The sequence below is a fragment of the Phyllobates terribilis genome, unplaced genomic scaffold, assembly GCF_046119375.1.
Source record: "Phyllobates terribilis strain yellow unplaced genomic scaffold, ASM4611937v1 Scaffold_1__5_contigs__length_1240528914, whole genome shotgun sequence".
Taxonomy (NCBI): domain Eukaryota; kingdom Metazoa; phylum Chordata; class Amphibia; order Anura; family Dendrobatidae; genus Phyllobates; species Phyllobates terribilis.
This window is the reverse complement of record NW_027362761.1, coordinates 619,866,516-619,882,597: the sequence shown is the minus strand read 5'-3', so window position 1 is coordinate 619,882,597 and position 16,082 is coordinate 619,866,516. Positions and strand designations below refer to the sequence as shown.

The 16,082-nt window shown below is 59.3% G+C and overlaps 1 protein-coding gene across 2 annotated transcripts in view; it reads left to right on the top strand.

Moving 5' to 3' along the window:
• The window catches only part of TMEM8B (transmembrane protein 8B), a 61,328-nt gene that overhangs the window by 23,123 nt on the left and 22,123 nt on the right, over positions 1–16,082 (top strand). For both annotated transcript variants that reach the window (XM_073684333.1, XM_073684342.1), the window contains exons 5-11: positions 11,634–11,905; positions 11,978–12,318; positions 12,734–12,830; positions 14,232–14,355; positions 14,451–14,593; positions 15,362–15,540; positions 15,631–15,777. In XM_073684333.1, the coding sequence (XP_073540434.1) occupies positions 11,634–11,905; positions 11,978–12,318; positions 12,734–12,830; positions 14,232–14,355; positions 14,451–14,593; positions 15,362–15,540; positions 15,631–15,777 (1,303 nt within the window). The remainder of the gene's footprint in view (positions 1–11,633; positions 11,906–11,977; positions 12,319–12,733; positions 12,831–14,231; positions 14,356–14,450; positions 14,594–15,361; positions 15,541–15,630; positions 15,778–16,082) is intronic.

Sequence of the window (16,082 nt, the reverse complement as noted above, 5' to 3'; positions counted from 1 at the left end):
GCGGACAGCTGACGTGCCCGTGATGGGTGTGTGACGGCATGCGAGAGTGCAGCGGGCAGCTGACGTGCCCGTGATGGGTGTGTGACGGCATGCGAGAGTGCGGCGGGCAGCTGACTTGCCCGTGATGGGTGTGTGACCGGTGTGTGACGGCATGCGAGAGTGCGGCGGGCAGCTGACGTGCCCGTGATGGGTGTGTGACGGCATGCGAGAGTGCGGCGGGCAGCTGACGTGCCCGTGATGGGTGTGTGACGGCATGCGAGAGTGCGGCGGGCAGCTGACGTGCCCGTGATGGGTGTGTGACGGCATGCGAGAGTGCTGCGGGCAGCTGACGTGCCCGTGATGGGTGTGTGACAGGTGTGTGATGGCATGCGAGAGTGCGGCGGGCAGCTGACGTGCCCGTGATGGGTGTGTGACAGGTGTGTGACGGCATGCGAGAGTGCGGCGGGCAGCTGACGTGCCCGTGATGGGTGTGTGACGGCATGCGAGAGTGCGGCGGGCAGCTGACGTGCCCGTGATGGGTGTGTGACCGGTGTGTGACGGCATGCGAGAGTGCGGCGGGCAGCTGACTTGACCGTGATGGGTGTGTGACCGGTGTGTGACGGCATGCGAGAGTGCGGCGGACAGCTGACATGCCCGTGATGGGTGTGTGACGGCATGCGAGAGTGCGGCGGGCAGCTGACTTGCCCGTGATGGGTGTGTGACGGCATGCGAGAGTGCGGCGGGCAGCTGACGTGCCCGTGATGGGTGTGTGACGGCATGCGAGAGTGCGGCGGGCAGCTGACGTGCCCGTGATGGGTGTGTGACCGGTGTGTGACGGCATGCGAGAGTGCGGCGGGCAGCTGACGTGCCCGTGATGGGTGTGTGACGGCATGCGAGAGTGCGGCGGGCAGCTGACGTGCCCGTGATGGGTGTGTGACCGGTGTGTGACGGCATGCGAGAGTGCGGCGCGCAGCTGACGTGCCCGTGATGGGTGTGTGACGGCATGCGAGAGTGCGGCGGGCAGCTGACGTGCCCGTGATGGGTGTGTGACCGGTGTGTGACGGCATGCGAGAGTGCGGCGGGCAGCTGACGTGCCTGTGATTGGTTTGTGACAGGTGTGTGACGGCATGCGAGAGTGCGGCGGGCAGCTGACGTGCCCGTGATGGGTGTGTGACGGCATGCGAGAGTGCGGCGGGCAGCTGACGTGCCCGTGATGGGTGTGTGACGGCATGCGAGAGTGCGGCGGGCAGCTGACGTGCCCGTGATGGGTGTGTGACGGCATGCGAGAGTGCGGCGGGCAGCTGACGTGCCCGTGATGGGTGTGTGACCGGTGTGTGACGGCATGCGAGAGTGCGGCGGGCAGCTGACGTGCCCGTGATGGGTGTGTGACGGCATGCGAGAGTGCGGCGGGCAGCTGATGTGCCCGTGATGGGTGTGTGACGGCATGCGAGAGTGCGGCGGACAGCTGACGTGCCCGTGATAGGTGTGTGACGGCATGCGAGAGTGCGGCGGGCAGCTGACGTGCCCGTGATGGGTGTGTGACGGCATGTGAGAGTGCGGCGGACAGCTGACGTGCCCGTGATGGGTGTGTGACGGCATGCGAGAGTGCGGTGGGCAGCTGACGTGCCCGTGACAGGTGTGTGACGGCATGCGAGAGTGCGGCGGGCAGCTGACGTGCCCGTGATGGGTGTGTGACAGGTGTGTGATGGCATGCGAGAGTGCGGCGGACAGCTGACGTGCCCGTGATGGGTGTGTGACGGCATGCGAGAGTGCGGCGGGCAGCTGACGTGCCGTGATGGGTGTGTGACAGGTGTGTGACGGCATGCGAGAGTGCGGCGGACAGCTGACGTGCCCGTGATGGGTGTGTGACGGCATGCGAGAGTGCAGCGGGCAGCTGACGTGCCCGTGATGGGTGTGTGACGGCATGCGAGAGTGCGGTGGGCAGCTGACTTGCCCGTGATGGGTGTGTGACCGGTGTGTGACTGCATGCGAGAGTGCGGCGGGCAGCTGACGTGCCCGTGATGGGTGTGTGACGGCATGCGAGAGTGCGGCGGGCAGCTGACGTGCCCGTGATGGGTGTGTGACGGCATGCGAGAGTGCGGCGGGCAGCTGACGTGCCCGTGATGGGTGTGTGACAGGTGTGTGACGGCATGCGAGAGTGCGGCGGGCAGCTGACGTGCCCGTGATGGGTGTGTGACGGCATGCGAGAGTGCGGCGGGCAGCTGACGTGCCCGTGATGGGTGTGTGACGGCATGCGAGAGTGCGGCGGACAGCTGACGTGCCCGTGATAGGTGTGTGACGGCATGCGAGAGTGCGGCGGGCAGCTGACGTGCCCGTGATGGGTGTGTGACGGCATGTGAGAGTGCGGCGGACAGCTGACGTGCCCGTGATGGGTGTGTGACGGCATGCGAGAGTGCGGTGGGCAGCTGACGTGCCCGTGATGGGTGTGTGACGGCATGCGAGAGTGCGGCGGACAGCTGACATGCCCGTGAGGGGTGTGTGACGGCATGCGAGAGTGCGGCGGACAGCTGACGTGCCCGTGATGGGTGTGTGACGGCATGCGAGAGTGCGGCGGGCAGCTGACGTGCCCGTGATGGGTGTGTGACGGCATGCGAGAGTGCGGCGGGCAGCTGACGTGCCGTGATGGGTGTGTGACAGGTGTGTGACGGCATGCGAGAGTGCGGCGGACAGCTGACGTGCCCGTGATGGGTGTGTGACGGCATGCGAGAGTGCAGCGGGCAGCTGACGTGCCCGTGATGGGTGTGTGACGGCATGCGAGAGTGCGGCGGGCAGCTGACTTGCCCGTGATGGGTGTGTGACCGGTGTGTGACGGCATGCGAGAGTGCGGCGGGCAGCTGACGTGCCCGTGATGGGTGTGTGACGGCATGCGAGAGTGCGGCGGGCAGCTGACGTGCCCGTGATGGGTGTGTGACGGCATGCGAGAGTGCGGCGGGCAGCTGACGTGCCCGTGATGGGTGTGTGACGGCATGCGAGAGTGCTGCGGGCAGCTGACGTGCCCGTGATGGGTGTGTGACGGCATGCGAGAGTGCGGCGGACAGCTGACGTGCCCGTGATGGGTGTGTGACGGCATGCGAGAGTGCGGCGGACAGCTGACGTGCCCGTGATAGGTGTGTGACGGCATGCGAGAGTGCGGCGGGCAGCTGACGTGCCCGTGATGGGTGTGTGACGGCATGTGAGAGTGCGGCGGACAGCTGACGTGCCCGTGATGGGTGTGTGACGGCATGCGAGAGTGCGGTGGGCAGCTGACGTGCCCGTGACAGGTGTGTGACGGCATGCGAGAGTGCGGCGGGCAGCTGACGTGCCCGTGATGGGTGTGTGACAGGTGTGTGACGGCATGCGAGAGTGCGGCGGACAGCTGATGTGCCCGTGATGGGTGTGTGACAGGTGTGTGACGGCATGCGAGAGTGCGGCGGACAGCTGACGTGCCCGTGATGGGTGTGTGACAGGTGTGTGACGGCATGCGAGAGTGCGGCGGGCAGCTGACGTGCCCGAGATGGGTGTGTGACAGGTGTGTGACGGCATGTGAGAGTGCGGCGGACAGCTGACGTGCCCGTGATGGGTGTGTGACGGCATGTGAGAGTGCGGCGGACAGCTGACGTGCCCGAGATGGGTGTGTGACGGCATGCGAGAGTGCGGCGGACAGCTGACGTGCCCGTGATGGGTGTGTGACGGCATGCGAGAGTGCGGCGGGCAGCTGACGTGCCTGTGATGGGTGTGTGACAGGTGTGTGACGGCATGCGTGAGTGCGGCGGGCAGCTGACGTGCCCGTGATGGGTGTGTGACGGCATGCGAGAGTGCAGCGGGCAGCTGACGTGCCTGTGATGGGTGTGTGACAGGTGTGTGACGGCATGCGTGAGTGCGGCGGGCAGCTGACGTGCCCGTGATGGGTGTGTGACTGGTGTGTGACGGCATGCGAGAGTGCGGCGGGCAGCTGACGTGCCCGTGATGGGTGTGTGACGGCATGCGAGAGTGCGGCGGGCAGCTGACGTGCCCGTGATGGGTGTGTGACGGCATGCGAGAGTGCGGCGGGCAGCTGACGTGCCCGTGATGGGTGTGTGACGGCATGCGAGAGTGCGGCGGGCAGCTGACGTGCCCGTGATGGGTGTGTGACGGCATGCGAGAGTGCGGCGGGCAGCTGACGTGCCCGTGATGGGTGTGTGACGGCATGCGAGAGTGCGGCGGGCAGCTGACGTGCCCGTGATGGGTGTGTGACGGCATGCGAGAGTGCGGCGGACAGCTGACGTGCCCGTGATAGGTGTGTGACGGCATGCGAGAGTGCGGCGGGCAGCTGACGTGCCCGTGATGGGTGTGTGACGGCATGTGAGAGTGCGGCGGACAGCTGACGTGCCCGTGATGGGTGTGTGACGGCATGCGAGAGTGCGGTGGGCAGCTGACGTGCCCGTGATGGGTGTGTGACGGCATGCGAGAGTGCGGCGGACAGCTGACATGCCCGTGATGGGTGTGTGACGGCATGCGAGAGTGCGGCGGACAGCTGACGTGCCCGTGATGGGTGTGTGACGGCATGCGAGAGTGCGGCGGGCAGCTGACGTGCCCGTGATGGGTGTGTGACGGCATGCGAGAGTGCGGCGGGCAGCTGACGTGCCGTGATGGGTGTGTGACAGGTGTGTGACGGCATGCGAGAGTGCGGCGGACAGCTGACGTGCCCGTGATGGGTGTGTGACGGCATGCGAGAGTGCAGCGGGCAGCTGACGTGCCCGTGATGGGTGTGTGACGGCATGCGAGAGTGCGGCGGGCAGCTGACTTGCCCGTGATGGGTGTGTGACCGGTGTGTGACGGCATGCGAGAGTGCGGCGGGCAGCTGACGTGCCCGTGATGGGTGTGTGACGGCATGCGAGAGTGCGGCGGGCAGCTGACGTGCCCGTGATGGGTGTGTGACGGCATGCGAGAGTGCTGCGGGCAGCTGACGTGCCCGTGATGGGTGTGTGACGGCATGCGAGAGTGCGGCGGACAGCTGACGTGCCCGTGATGGGTGTGTGACGGCATGCGAGAGTGCGGCGGACAGCTGACGTGCCCGTGATAGGTGTGTGACGGCATGCGAGAGTGCGGCGGGCAGCTGACGTGCCCGTGATGGGTGTGTGACGGCATGTGAGAGTGCGGCGGACAGCTGACGTGCCCGTGATGGGTGTGTGACGGCATGCGAGAGTGCGGTGGGCAGCTGACGTGCCCGTGACAGGTGTGTGACGGCATGCGAGAGTGCGGCGGGCAGCTGACGTGCCCGTGATGGGTGTGTGACAGGTGTGTGACGGCATGCGAGAGTGCGGCGGACAGCTGATGTGCCCGTGATGGGTGTGTGACAGGTGTGTGACGGCATGCGAGAGTGCGGCGGACAGCTGACGTGCCCGTGATGGGTGTGTGACAGGTGTGTGACGGCATGCGAGAGTGCGGCGGGCAGCTGACGTGCCCGAGATGGGTGTGTGACAGGTGTGTGACGGCATGTGAGAGTGCGGCGGACAGCTGACGTGCCCGTGATGGGTGTGTGACGGCATGCGAGAGTGCGGCGGACAGCTGACGTGCCCGAGATGGGTGTGTGACGGCATGCGAGAGTGCGGCGGACAGCTGACGTGCCCGTGATGGGTGTGTGACGGCATGCGAGAGTGCGGCGGGCAGCTGACGTGCCTGTGATGGGTGTGTGACAGGTGTGTGACGGCATGCGTGAGTGCGGCGGGCAGCTGACGTGCCCGTGATGGGTGTGTGACGGCATGCGAGAGTGCAGCGGGCAGCTGACGTGCCCGTGATGGGTGTGTGACAGGTGTGTGACGGCATGCGAGAGTGCGGCGGGCAGCTGACGTGCCCGTGATGGGTGTGTGACGGCATGCGAGAGTGCGGCGGGCAGCTGACGTGCCTGTGATGGGTGTGTGACAGGTGTGTGACGGCATGCGTGAGTGCGGCGGGCAGCTGACGTGCCCGTGATGGGTGTGTGACTGGTGTGTGACGGCATGCGAGAGTGCGGCGGGCAGCTGACGTGCCCGTGATGGGTGTGTGACGGCATGCGAGAGTGCGGCGGGCAGCTGACGTGCCCGTGATGGGTGTGTGACTGGTGTGTGACGGCATGCGAGAGTGCGGCGGGCAGCTGACGTGCCCGTGATGGGTGTGTGACGGCATGCGAGAGTGCGGCGGGCAGCTGACGTGCCCGTGATGGGTGTGTGGATTGTGGCCCCTTTGCCCGCGCTCCGTCTTCTAGTTCTGTATATTGTTCTGTGCAATGTGAGGAAAGAAAGCTGCAGAGGACGAAGCTTCACAGATAGAAGTGGTAATAGTTAAACATTTTTGAAACAGAAAAATAAAATAAATCCCATCAGTATCTGGTGACCGCCCGTCGCCTCCATCATCAGTATCTGGTGACCGCCCGTCGCCTCCATCATCAGTATCTGGTGACCGCCCGTCACCTCCATCATCAGTATCTGGTGACTGCCCGTCACCTCCATCATCAGTATCTGGTGATCGCCCGTCACCTCCATCATCAGTATCTGGTGACCGCCCGTCGCCTCCATCATCAGTATCTGGTGACCGCCCGTCGCCTCCATCATCAGTATCTGGTGACCGCCCGTCGCCTTCATCATCAGTATCTGGTGACATCTGTCACCTCCATCATCAGTACCTGGTGACCGCACATCGCCTCCATTATCAGTATCTGGTGACCGCCCATTGCCTTCATCATCAGTATCTGGTGACCGCCCATCGCCTCCATCATCAGTATCTGGTGATCGCTCGTCGCCTCCATCATCAGTACCTGGTGACCGCCCATCGCCTCCATTATCAGTATCTGGTGACCGCTCATTGCCTTCATCATCAGTATCTGGTGACCGCCCATCGCCTCCATCATCAGTATCTGGTGATCGCTCGTCGCCTCCATCATCAGTATCTGGTGATCGCCCATCGCCTTCATCATCAGTATCTGGTGACATCTCGTCACCTCCATCATCAGTATCTGGTGACCGTCCATCATCAGTATCTGGTGAGCGCCTGTCACCTCCATCATCAGTATCTGGTGACCGCCCGTCGCCTCCATCATCAGTATCTGGTGACCGCCCGTCGCCTCCATCATCAGTATCTGGTGACCGCCCGTCGCCTCCATCATCAGTATCTGGTGACCGCCCGTCGCCTCCATCATCAGTATCTGGTGACCGCCCATCGCCTTCTTCATCAGTATCTGGTGACCGCCCATCACCTCCATCATCAGTATCTGGTGACCGGCCATCGCCTTCATCATCAGTATCTGGTGACATCTGTCACCTCCATCATCAGTACCTGGTGACCGCCCATCACCTCCATTATCAGTATCTGGTGACCGCCCATCCCCTTCATCATCAGTATCTGTGGACCGCCCATCGCCTTCATCATCAGTATCTGGTGACCGCCCGTCGCCTCCATCATCAGTATCTGGTGACCGGCCGTCGCCTTCATCATCAGTATCTGGTGACATCTGTCACCTCCATCATCAGTACCTGGTGACCGCCCATCACCTCCATTATCAGTATCTGGTGACCGCCCATCGCCTTCATCATCAGTATCTGTGGACCGCCCATCGCCTTCATCATCAGTATCTGGTGACCGCCCGTCGCCTCCATCATCAGAATCTGGTGACCGCCCGTCGCCTTCATCATCAGTATCTGGTGACATCTGTCACCTCCATCATCAGTACCTGGTGACCGCCCATCGCCTCCATCATCAGTATCTGGTGACCGCCCGTCGCCTCCATCATCAGTATCTGGTGACCGCCCGTCGCCTTCATCATCAGTATCTGGTGACATCTGTCACCTCCATCATCAGTACCTGGTGACCGCCCATCGCCTCCATTATCAGTATCTGGTGACCGCCCATTGCCTTCATCATCAGTATCTGGTGACCGCCCATCGCCTCCATCATCAGTATCTGGTGATCGCTCGTCGCCTCCATCATCAGTACCTGGTGACCGCCCATCGCCTCCATTATCAGTATCTGGTGACCGCTCATTGCCTTCATCATCAGTATCTGGTGACCGCCCATCGCCTCCATCATCAGTATCTGGTGATCGCTCGTCGCCTCCATCATCAGTATCTGGTGATCGCCCATCGCCTTCATCATCAGTATCTGGTGACATCTCGTCACCTCCATCATCAGTATCTGGTGACCGTCCATCATCAGTATCTGGTGAGCGCCTGTCACCTCCATCATCAGTATCTGGTGACCGCCCGTCGCCTCCATCATCAGTATCTGGTGACCGCCCGTCGCCTCCATCATCAGTATCTGGTGACCGCCCGTCGCCTCCATCATCAGTATCTGGTGACCGCCCGTCGCCTCCATCATCAGTATCTGGTGACCGCCCATCGCCTTCTTCATCAGTATCTGGTGACCGCCCATCACCTCCATCATCAGTATCTGGTGACCGGCCATCGCCTTCATCATCAGTATCTGGTGACATCTGTCACCTCCATCATCAGTACCTGGTGACCGCCCATCACCTCCATTATCAGTATCTGGTGACCGCCCATCGCCTTCATCATCAGTATCTGTGGACCGCCCATCGCCTTCATCATCAGTATCTGGTGACCGCCCATCGCCTTCATCATCAGTATCTGGTGACCGCCCGTCGTCTCCATCATCAGTACCTGGTGACCGCCCGTCGTCTCCATCATCAGTATCTGGTGACCGCCCGTCGTCTCCATCATCAGTACCTGGTGACCGCCCATCACCTGCATTATCAGTATCTGGTGACCGCCCATCACCTCCATCATCAGTATCTGGTGACCGCCCGTCACCTCCATTATTAGTATCTGGTGACCGCCCATCACCTCCATCATCAGTATCTGGTGACCGCCCGTCACCTCCATCACTTCTTCTTGTCTCTTGTACACTGCATATGGAGGATCTCGGCAGGAGGTTGCTCCATAAATCTTGAAGAACTTCCCCCAGATCTTCTGTGTATGAGGCTGGTGCAGACGCTTCTGTCTCTTCATGTGATCCCAGACAGACGGGATGAAGAAACAGAAGGATCTGCACCAGTTTCATACACAGAACATCTGGGGTCAGTTCTCCAAGATGTTTGGAACAATCTCCTGTTGAGGTTCTTTATAATCTGTGTACGAGTACAAGTATCGAGAAGTGATGAAGGCCACAGGCGGTCACCAGGTACATTTCTCTTTTGTTCAATCATTTTTCATTTAAATTGATAAAATAAATAATTATCACTTCTATATTTGGAAACGTTCTCCTCTTCCTCCTTCTTTCCTTCTCATCCTTGTTTATAGCCTTCTTCTCCTCTTCCTTCTTTTCCCCCTCTTTCTTCTCTTCTTCTCCTCTTCTTCTTTTTCTCCTTTTTCTTCTCCTTCTTCTCTACCTTATCCTCCTGCTACATCTACTTCTCCCCTCCTCCTCCTCTTTTTCCTCCCCTCCTCTTTCTCCTCCTTCTTTCCTTCTCATCCTTGTTTATTGCCTTCTTCTCCCCCTCCTTCTTCTCTGCTTCTCCTCTTCTTCTTTTTCTTCTCCTTCTTCTCTGCCTTATCCTCCTGCTACATCTCCTCCTCCCCTCCTCCTCCTCTTTCTCCTCCTCCTTCTTTCCTTCTCATCCTTGTTTATCGCCTTCTTCTCCCCCTCCTTCTTCTCTGCTTCTCCTCTTCTTCTTTTTCTTTTCCTTCTTCTCTGCCTTATCCTCCTGCTACATCTCCTCCCCTCCTCCTCCTCTTTCTCCTCTTCCTTCTTTCCTTCTCATCCTTGTTTATCGCCTTCTTCTCCTCTTCCTTCTTCTCCTCTTCCTTCTTCTCCTCTTCCTTCTTCTCCTCTTCCTTCTTCTGCTTCTCCTCTTCTTCTTTTTCTTCTCCTTCTTCTCTAACTTATCCTCCTGCTACATCTCCTCCTCCCCTCCTCCTCCTCTTTTTCCTCCCCTCCTCTTCCTCCTCCTCCTTCTTTCCTTCTCCCCCTCCTTCTTCTCCCCCTCCTTCTTCTCCCCCTCCTTCTTCTCCCCCTCCTTCTTCTCCCCCTCCTTCTTCTCCCCCTCCTTCTTCTCCCCCTCCTTCTTCTCCCCCTCCTTCTTCTCCCCCTCCTTCTTCTCCCCCTCCTTCTTCTCTGCTTCTCCTCTTCTTCTTTTTCTCCTTTTTCTTCTCTACCTTATCCTCCTGCTACATCTCCTCCTCCCCTCCTCTTCCTCCTCCTCCTTCTTTCCTTCTCATTCTTGTTTATCGCCTTCTTCTCCCCCTCCTTCTTCTCCCCCTCCTTCTTCTCCCCCTCCTTCTTCTCCCCCTCCTTCTTCTCCCCCTCCTTCTTCTCCCCCTCCTTCTTCTCCCCCTCCTTCTTCTCCCCCTCCTTCTTCTCCCCCTCCTTCTTCTCCCCCTCCTTCTTCTCCCCCTCCTTCTTCTCCCCCTCCTTCTTCTCCCCCTCCTTCTTCTCCCCCTCCTTCTTCTCCCCCTCCTTCTTCTCTGCTTCTCCTCTTCTTCTTTTTCTCCTTTTTCTTCTCTACCTTATCCTCCTGCTACATCTCCTCCTCCCCTCCTCTTCCTCCTCCTCCTTCTTTCCTTCTCATTCTTGTTTATCGCCTTCTTCTCCCCCTCCTTCTTCTCCCCCTCCTTCTTCTCCCCCTCCTTCTTCTCCCCCTCCTTCTTCTCCCCCTCCTTCTTCTCTGCTTCTCCTCTTCTTCTTTTTCTTCTCCTTCTTCTCTACCTTATCCTCCTGCTACATCTCCTCCTCCCCTCCTCCTCCTCTTTTTCCTCCCCTCCTCTTCCTCCTCCTCCTTCTTTCCTTCTCATCCTTGTTTATCTCCTTCTTCTCCTCTTCCTTCTTCTCCCCCTCCTTCTTCTCTGCTTCTCTTCTTCTTTTTCTCCTTTTTCTTCTCCTTCTTCTCTACCTTATCCTCCTGCTACATCTCCTCCTCTTTTTCCTCCCCTCCTCTTCCTCCTCCTCATTCTTTCCTTCTCATCCTTGTTTTTCGCCTTCTTCTCCTCTTCCTTCTTCTCCCCTTCCTTCTTCTCTGCTTCTCCTCTTCTTCTTTTTCTCCTTTTTCTTCTTCTTCTCTACCTTATCCTCCTGCTACATCTCCTCCTCCCCTCCTCCTCCTCTTTTTCCTCCCCTCCTCTTCCTCCTCCTCCTTCTTTCCTTCTTCTCCCCCTCCTTCTTCTCCCCCTCCTTCTTCTCCCCCTCCTTCTTCTCCCCCTCCTTCTTCTCCCCCTCCTTCTTCTCCCCCTCCTTCTTCTCCCCCTCCTTCTTCTCCCCCTCCTTCTTCTCCCCCTCCTTCTTCTCCCCCTCCTTCTTCTCCCCCTCCTTCTTCTCCCCCTCCTTCTTCTCCCCCTCCTTCTTCTCCCCCTCCTTCTTCTCCCCCTCCTTCTTCTCCCCCTCCTTCTTCTCCCCCTCCTTCTTCTCCCCCTCCTTCTTCTCCCCCTCCTTCTTCTCCCCCTCCTTCTTCTCCCCCTCCTTCTTCTCCCCCTCCTTCTTCTCCCCCTCCTTCTTCTCCCCCTCCTTCTTCTCCCCCTCCTTCTTCTCCCCCTCCTTCTTCTCCTCCCCTCCTCCTCTTTTTCCTCCTTCCTTTTTTCTATATAGAATAGATAGATAGATAGATAGATAGATAGATAGATATATAACACCCACACACCCACACCCACATAGTATGTATATGGTGGGGTAATCATGTGCGGCTCTTTTTCCAGGGTCTTCGTTCCTCAGTTTACGTCTGGGCTGCGGGTCCAGCTTCTTGGTTGTCGCATTGGTCAGCGATCTGTTGAGAGCTGCCCCCTTCTCCTGAAACTCCGCGCCAAGGCTCCCCCTTTACATAATTCCTCCAGCCAGGAGTGCTCTGCGCTGGCGTCATGCCAGCTGCTGGTGGATTTGCCCTTGTGGCAGCACTGGTATTACGTCCTGGTGGAGCGGACCGCGCTCTCTTCTGCTGCCGTTTACTTCCAGCTGACTGCACAGCTACAAGGTGGGTGCGGTATGCTGCGCGATGTGGGTGGTTGTGTCAAGGCGGTCTCACATTCATGTTGTCTCTTTCTAGACTGCTCCCGGCCCGGGCTGTCTCGTTCCTCTGGCTCTTCTCTGAACATGCCGCAGTCTTTTGGGGCTGCGGGTGGGCTGTCCTCGCTAGATGGCCTCCCCGCCCCTGGCTTCTCTCTCCCTGCAGTGAACATGTCATGGGGTGACCCAGTCCCCCTGCCCTCCTGCTGGCCGGTGCGCCCCACCTTGAGGAATGAGCTGGACACCTTCTCCGTTCACTTCTACATTTTTTTTGGGCCTAATGTGGCCGTTCCACCCGATCGGCCAGCAGTGTTTAGCATTAATCTGCTGCCGGTACTGGACAGTGGCGGGGTGCTGAACATGGAGCTGCGGCTCAATGTCGTGAGTAAGGGACGGGGAAGGGTCAGGAGTATGGAATGGGGCAGGATGGGGTGAGAACAGGAGAGGGCAAGCAAAGGAATCAAATGCAAGAGGAGCAAGGAAAGAAGTAGGAGAGGGATAGAGTTTGGTGTAAGGAATAAGGTAGGGACGAGAAAAGAAATGGTGGAGGGATAGGGGTCGGTGTAGTTATGGGGGAGGGATGAGTAATGGTATTGAGGGAGGGGTGATGAACGTTATAGGGGAGGGGCGATGGAAGGAATGTGAGAGAAACTGGAATGAATGGGGTGTGGAAATGAATGGACCAGAGTGTGACTAGCTAGGGGTAGTGGGAGCATGGAGCAGGGTTGGTGAGATTATCGGGTTCTTCTCTAGATGTTTGTTGTCTTTGGTGAATTCTGACTCTCTTGTCTTGTAGACGTCAGCTCAAGGTGAGAATATGACCATTTTTGGGTGTCTGAACCATGGAGTCCCACTGATTTCTGGAGATTACTTGTCTATCAACTGCCAGACAGGTCAGTCCCCACAATGGCTCCACAGCCTCTAACCCTCTGTCTACTATCAAGACCACCGGAAGGATCAAAATAGAAACCCTAAGTTTGTATTCTGAATTCTGCTGTTCCTAGACTTACTGCTGGTTCCTGCCCTTCTCCTGGGTTTTATGCCCTCATTCTCAAGTTCTCGCCTTCCTCCTGGGGTTCCCACTGGTTTCTGCCCTTCTCCTGGGGTTCCCACTGGTTTCTGCCCTTCTCCTGGGGTTACCACTGGTTTCTGCCCTTCTCCTGGGGTTCCCACTGGTTTCTGCCCTTCTCCTGGGGTTCCCACTGGTTTCTGCCCTTCTCCTGGGGTTCCCACTGGTTCCTGCCCTTCTCCTGGGTTTCATGCCCTCATTCTCAAGTTCTCGCCCTCCTCCTGGGGTTCCCACTGGTTCCTGCCCTTCTCTTGGGGTTCCCACTGGTTCCTGCCCTTCTCCTGGGGTTCCCACTGGTTCCTGCCCTTCTCCTGGGTTTCATGCCCTCATTCTCAAGTTCTCGCCCTCCTCCTGGGGTTCCCACTGGTTCCTGCCCTTCTCCTGGGGTTCCCACTGGTTCCTGCCCTTCTCCTGGGGTTCCCACTGGTTCCTGCCCTTCTCCTGGGTTTCATGCCCTCATTCTCAAGTTCTCGCCCTCCTCCTGGGGTTCCCACTGGTTCCTGCCCTTCTCCTGGGGTTCCCACTGGTTCCTGCCCTTCTCCTGGGGTTCCCACTGGTTCCTGCCCTTCTCCTGGGTTTCATGCCCTCATTCTCAAGTTCTCGCCCTCCTCCTGGGGTTCCCACTGGTTCCTGCCCTCCTCCTGGGGTTCCCACTGGTTCTTGCCCTCCTCCCTTGGTTCCTGCCATCATTTTGGTGTTCTCGCCCTCCTCCTGGGGTCCCCGGTGGTTCCTGCCCTCCTCCTGGGGTTCCCACTGGTTCCTGCCCTCCTCCTGGGGTTCCCACTGGTTCCTGCCCTCCTCCTGGGGTTCCCACTGGTTCTTGCCCTCCTCCTTTGGTTCCTGCCCTCATTTTGGTGTTCTCGCCCTCCTCCTGGGGTCCCCGGTGGTTTCTTCACTCCTCACGGGGTTTCCACTGGTTTTTGTCGTCCTACTCTGGTTCCCACCCCCATTTTCGAGTCCCTTCTGGTTCTCGCCCTCCTCCTGTGGTTCACAACCTTCTCCACTTGTTCCTGTCCACCTTAGCAGATCCCCGGTGGTTTCTACCGTCGCTTCTTCTGTCCTCCATTGATACCCCCCTTGTTATCGGGTTCCTATTTTCCTCATCGGGATACCACCTTCCTCATAGAGTTCCCGCGCTCCTCTTCTACTTTTTGCCCACCTCCTCGTGCCCGTGCCGGTTGCCGCCCACCCCGCTCTCACGTTCATGTGATGCTTTTCCCTTCAGCTTCACTCTCTGGCTTTTCCTTATCGGTAAACACAACAAATGGCATCAGCCGCCTGCGAATCCCGTACCCCCAGACCGGCACCTGGTACCTGAGCCTGCACTCCCTCTGCAGCTGCGAGCATGGGTGAGGACTCCGGACATCCTTGACTATAGCTCTCGTCATGGACCGCTCCCCTGTGTGATTGTGGCTCTCATTGTGGACCGTTCCTGTGTCGGCAGGTGGCGACAATGCAATAACATCAGTGCTGAGCTCAGCCTTCGCACCTTCCTGTCTCCGTGTATCAGTGAATGTGGCCCCTACGGACAGTGCAAACTGCTGCGCACCAACAACTACCTGTATGCTGCCTGCGAGTGTCGAGCAGGTAACATTGGGCTAAAGCAGGAGGTTGTGATATCACAGACTAGTGTGATGGTTTGGGGTTGCGAGATGCATGTGGTCTGGGGGATGCAGGCTGTGTGTGGACAATGTCTGTGGGATGCAGGCAATTTGTGGGTTGGGCCCAGGGGACGCAAATGGTCTGTGGGCCGCGGGATGCGGGCGGTCTGTGCGCCAGGGCTGTGGGACGCGGCCTTTCGGTGGGCCGGGAGTCGAGGGCGGTCTGTAGCCAGGGCCGGGGGACACGGGCGGTCTGTGGGCCGTGGGACGCGGGCGGTCTGTGGGCCAGAGCTGTGGGACGCGGCTGTTCGGTGGGCTGGAGGACGCGGGCGGTCTGTGGGCCAGGGCCGTGGGATGCGGGGGGTCTGTGGGACGCGGGCGGTCTGTGGGCCAGGGCTGTGGGACACGGCCGTTCGGTGGGCTGGAGGACGCGGCCGGTCTGTGAGCCGGGAGTCGAGAACGGTCTGTGGGACGCGGGCGGTCTGTGGGCCGTGGGACGCGGGCGGTCTGTGGGCCAGGGCCGTGGGACGCGGGCGGTCTGTGGGCCAGGGCTGTGGGACGTCGCCGTTCGGTGGGCCGGGGGAAGCGGGCGGTCTGTGGGCTGGAGGACGCGGCCGGTCTGAGCCGTGGGACGCCGGTGGGCCAGGGCTGTGGGACGCGGCCGTTCAGTGGGCTGGAGGATGCGGCCGGTCTGTGAGCCGTGGGACGCCGGTGGTCGGTGGGATGCGGGCAGTGACTCCCTTATGTATCGCAGGTTGGAGTGGCTGGGGCTGCACGGATAACTCTCAAGCCTTCACTTATGGCTTCCAGCTTCTGTCCACGCTGCTCCTGTGCCTCAGTAACCTGATGTTCCTCCCGCCCGTCCTCATCGCCCTGCGTGGTCATTACCTCCTGGAGGCCTCCGTCTACATTTTCACCATGTTCTTTTCCACGGTTGGTATAAGCGAGTGGTTCCTGTGTCACATCCCCCAGGGCCATGCTGATAGCAGTAGGGATCGTCACCTTCCTCCTCCTCTCTTGCAGTTCTATCACGCTTGTGACCAGCCCGGCATCGTGGTCTTCTGTATAATGGAGTATGACGTGCTGCAGTTCTGTGATTTTCTCGGCTCCCTCATGTCTGTATGGGTGACAGTCATCAGCATGGCGCGGTTACAACCAATCATCAAACAGGTAATAAGCTGTGTGCGAGCATGCGTGCATGTATAGTGTGAATATGTGTGCACGCCGGTACGTAGGAAGCGTGCATGCATGTGTATGCCGGTATATAGGAAGCATAATACATGTGCGTGCTGGTACGTAGGAAGCATAATACATGTGCGTGCCGGTACGTAGGAAGCATAATACATGTGCGTGCCGGTACGTAGGAAGCATAATACATGTGCGTGCCGGTACGTAGGAAGCATAATACATGTGCGTGCCGGTACGTAGGAAGCATAATACATGTGCGTGCCGGTACGTAGGAAGCATAATACATG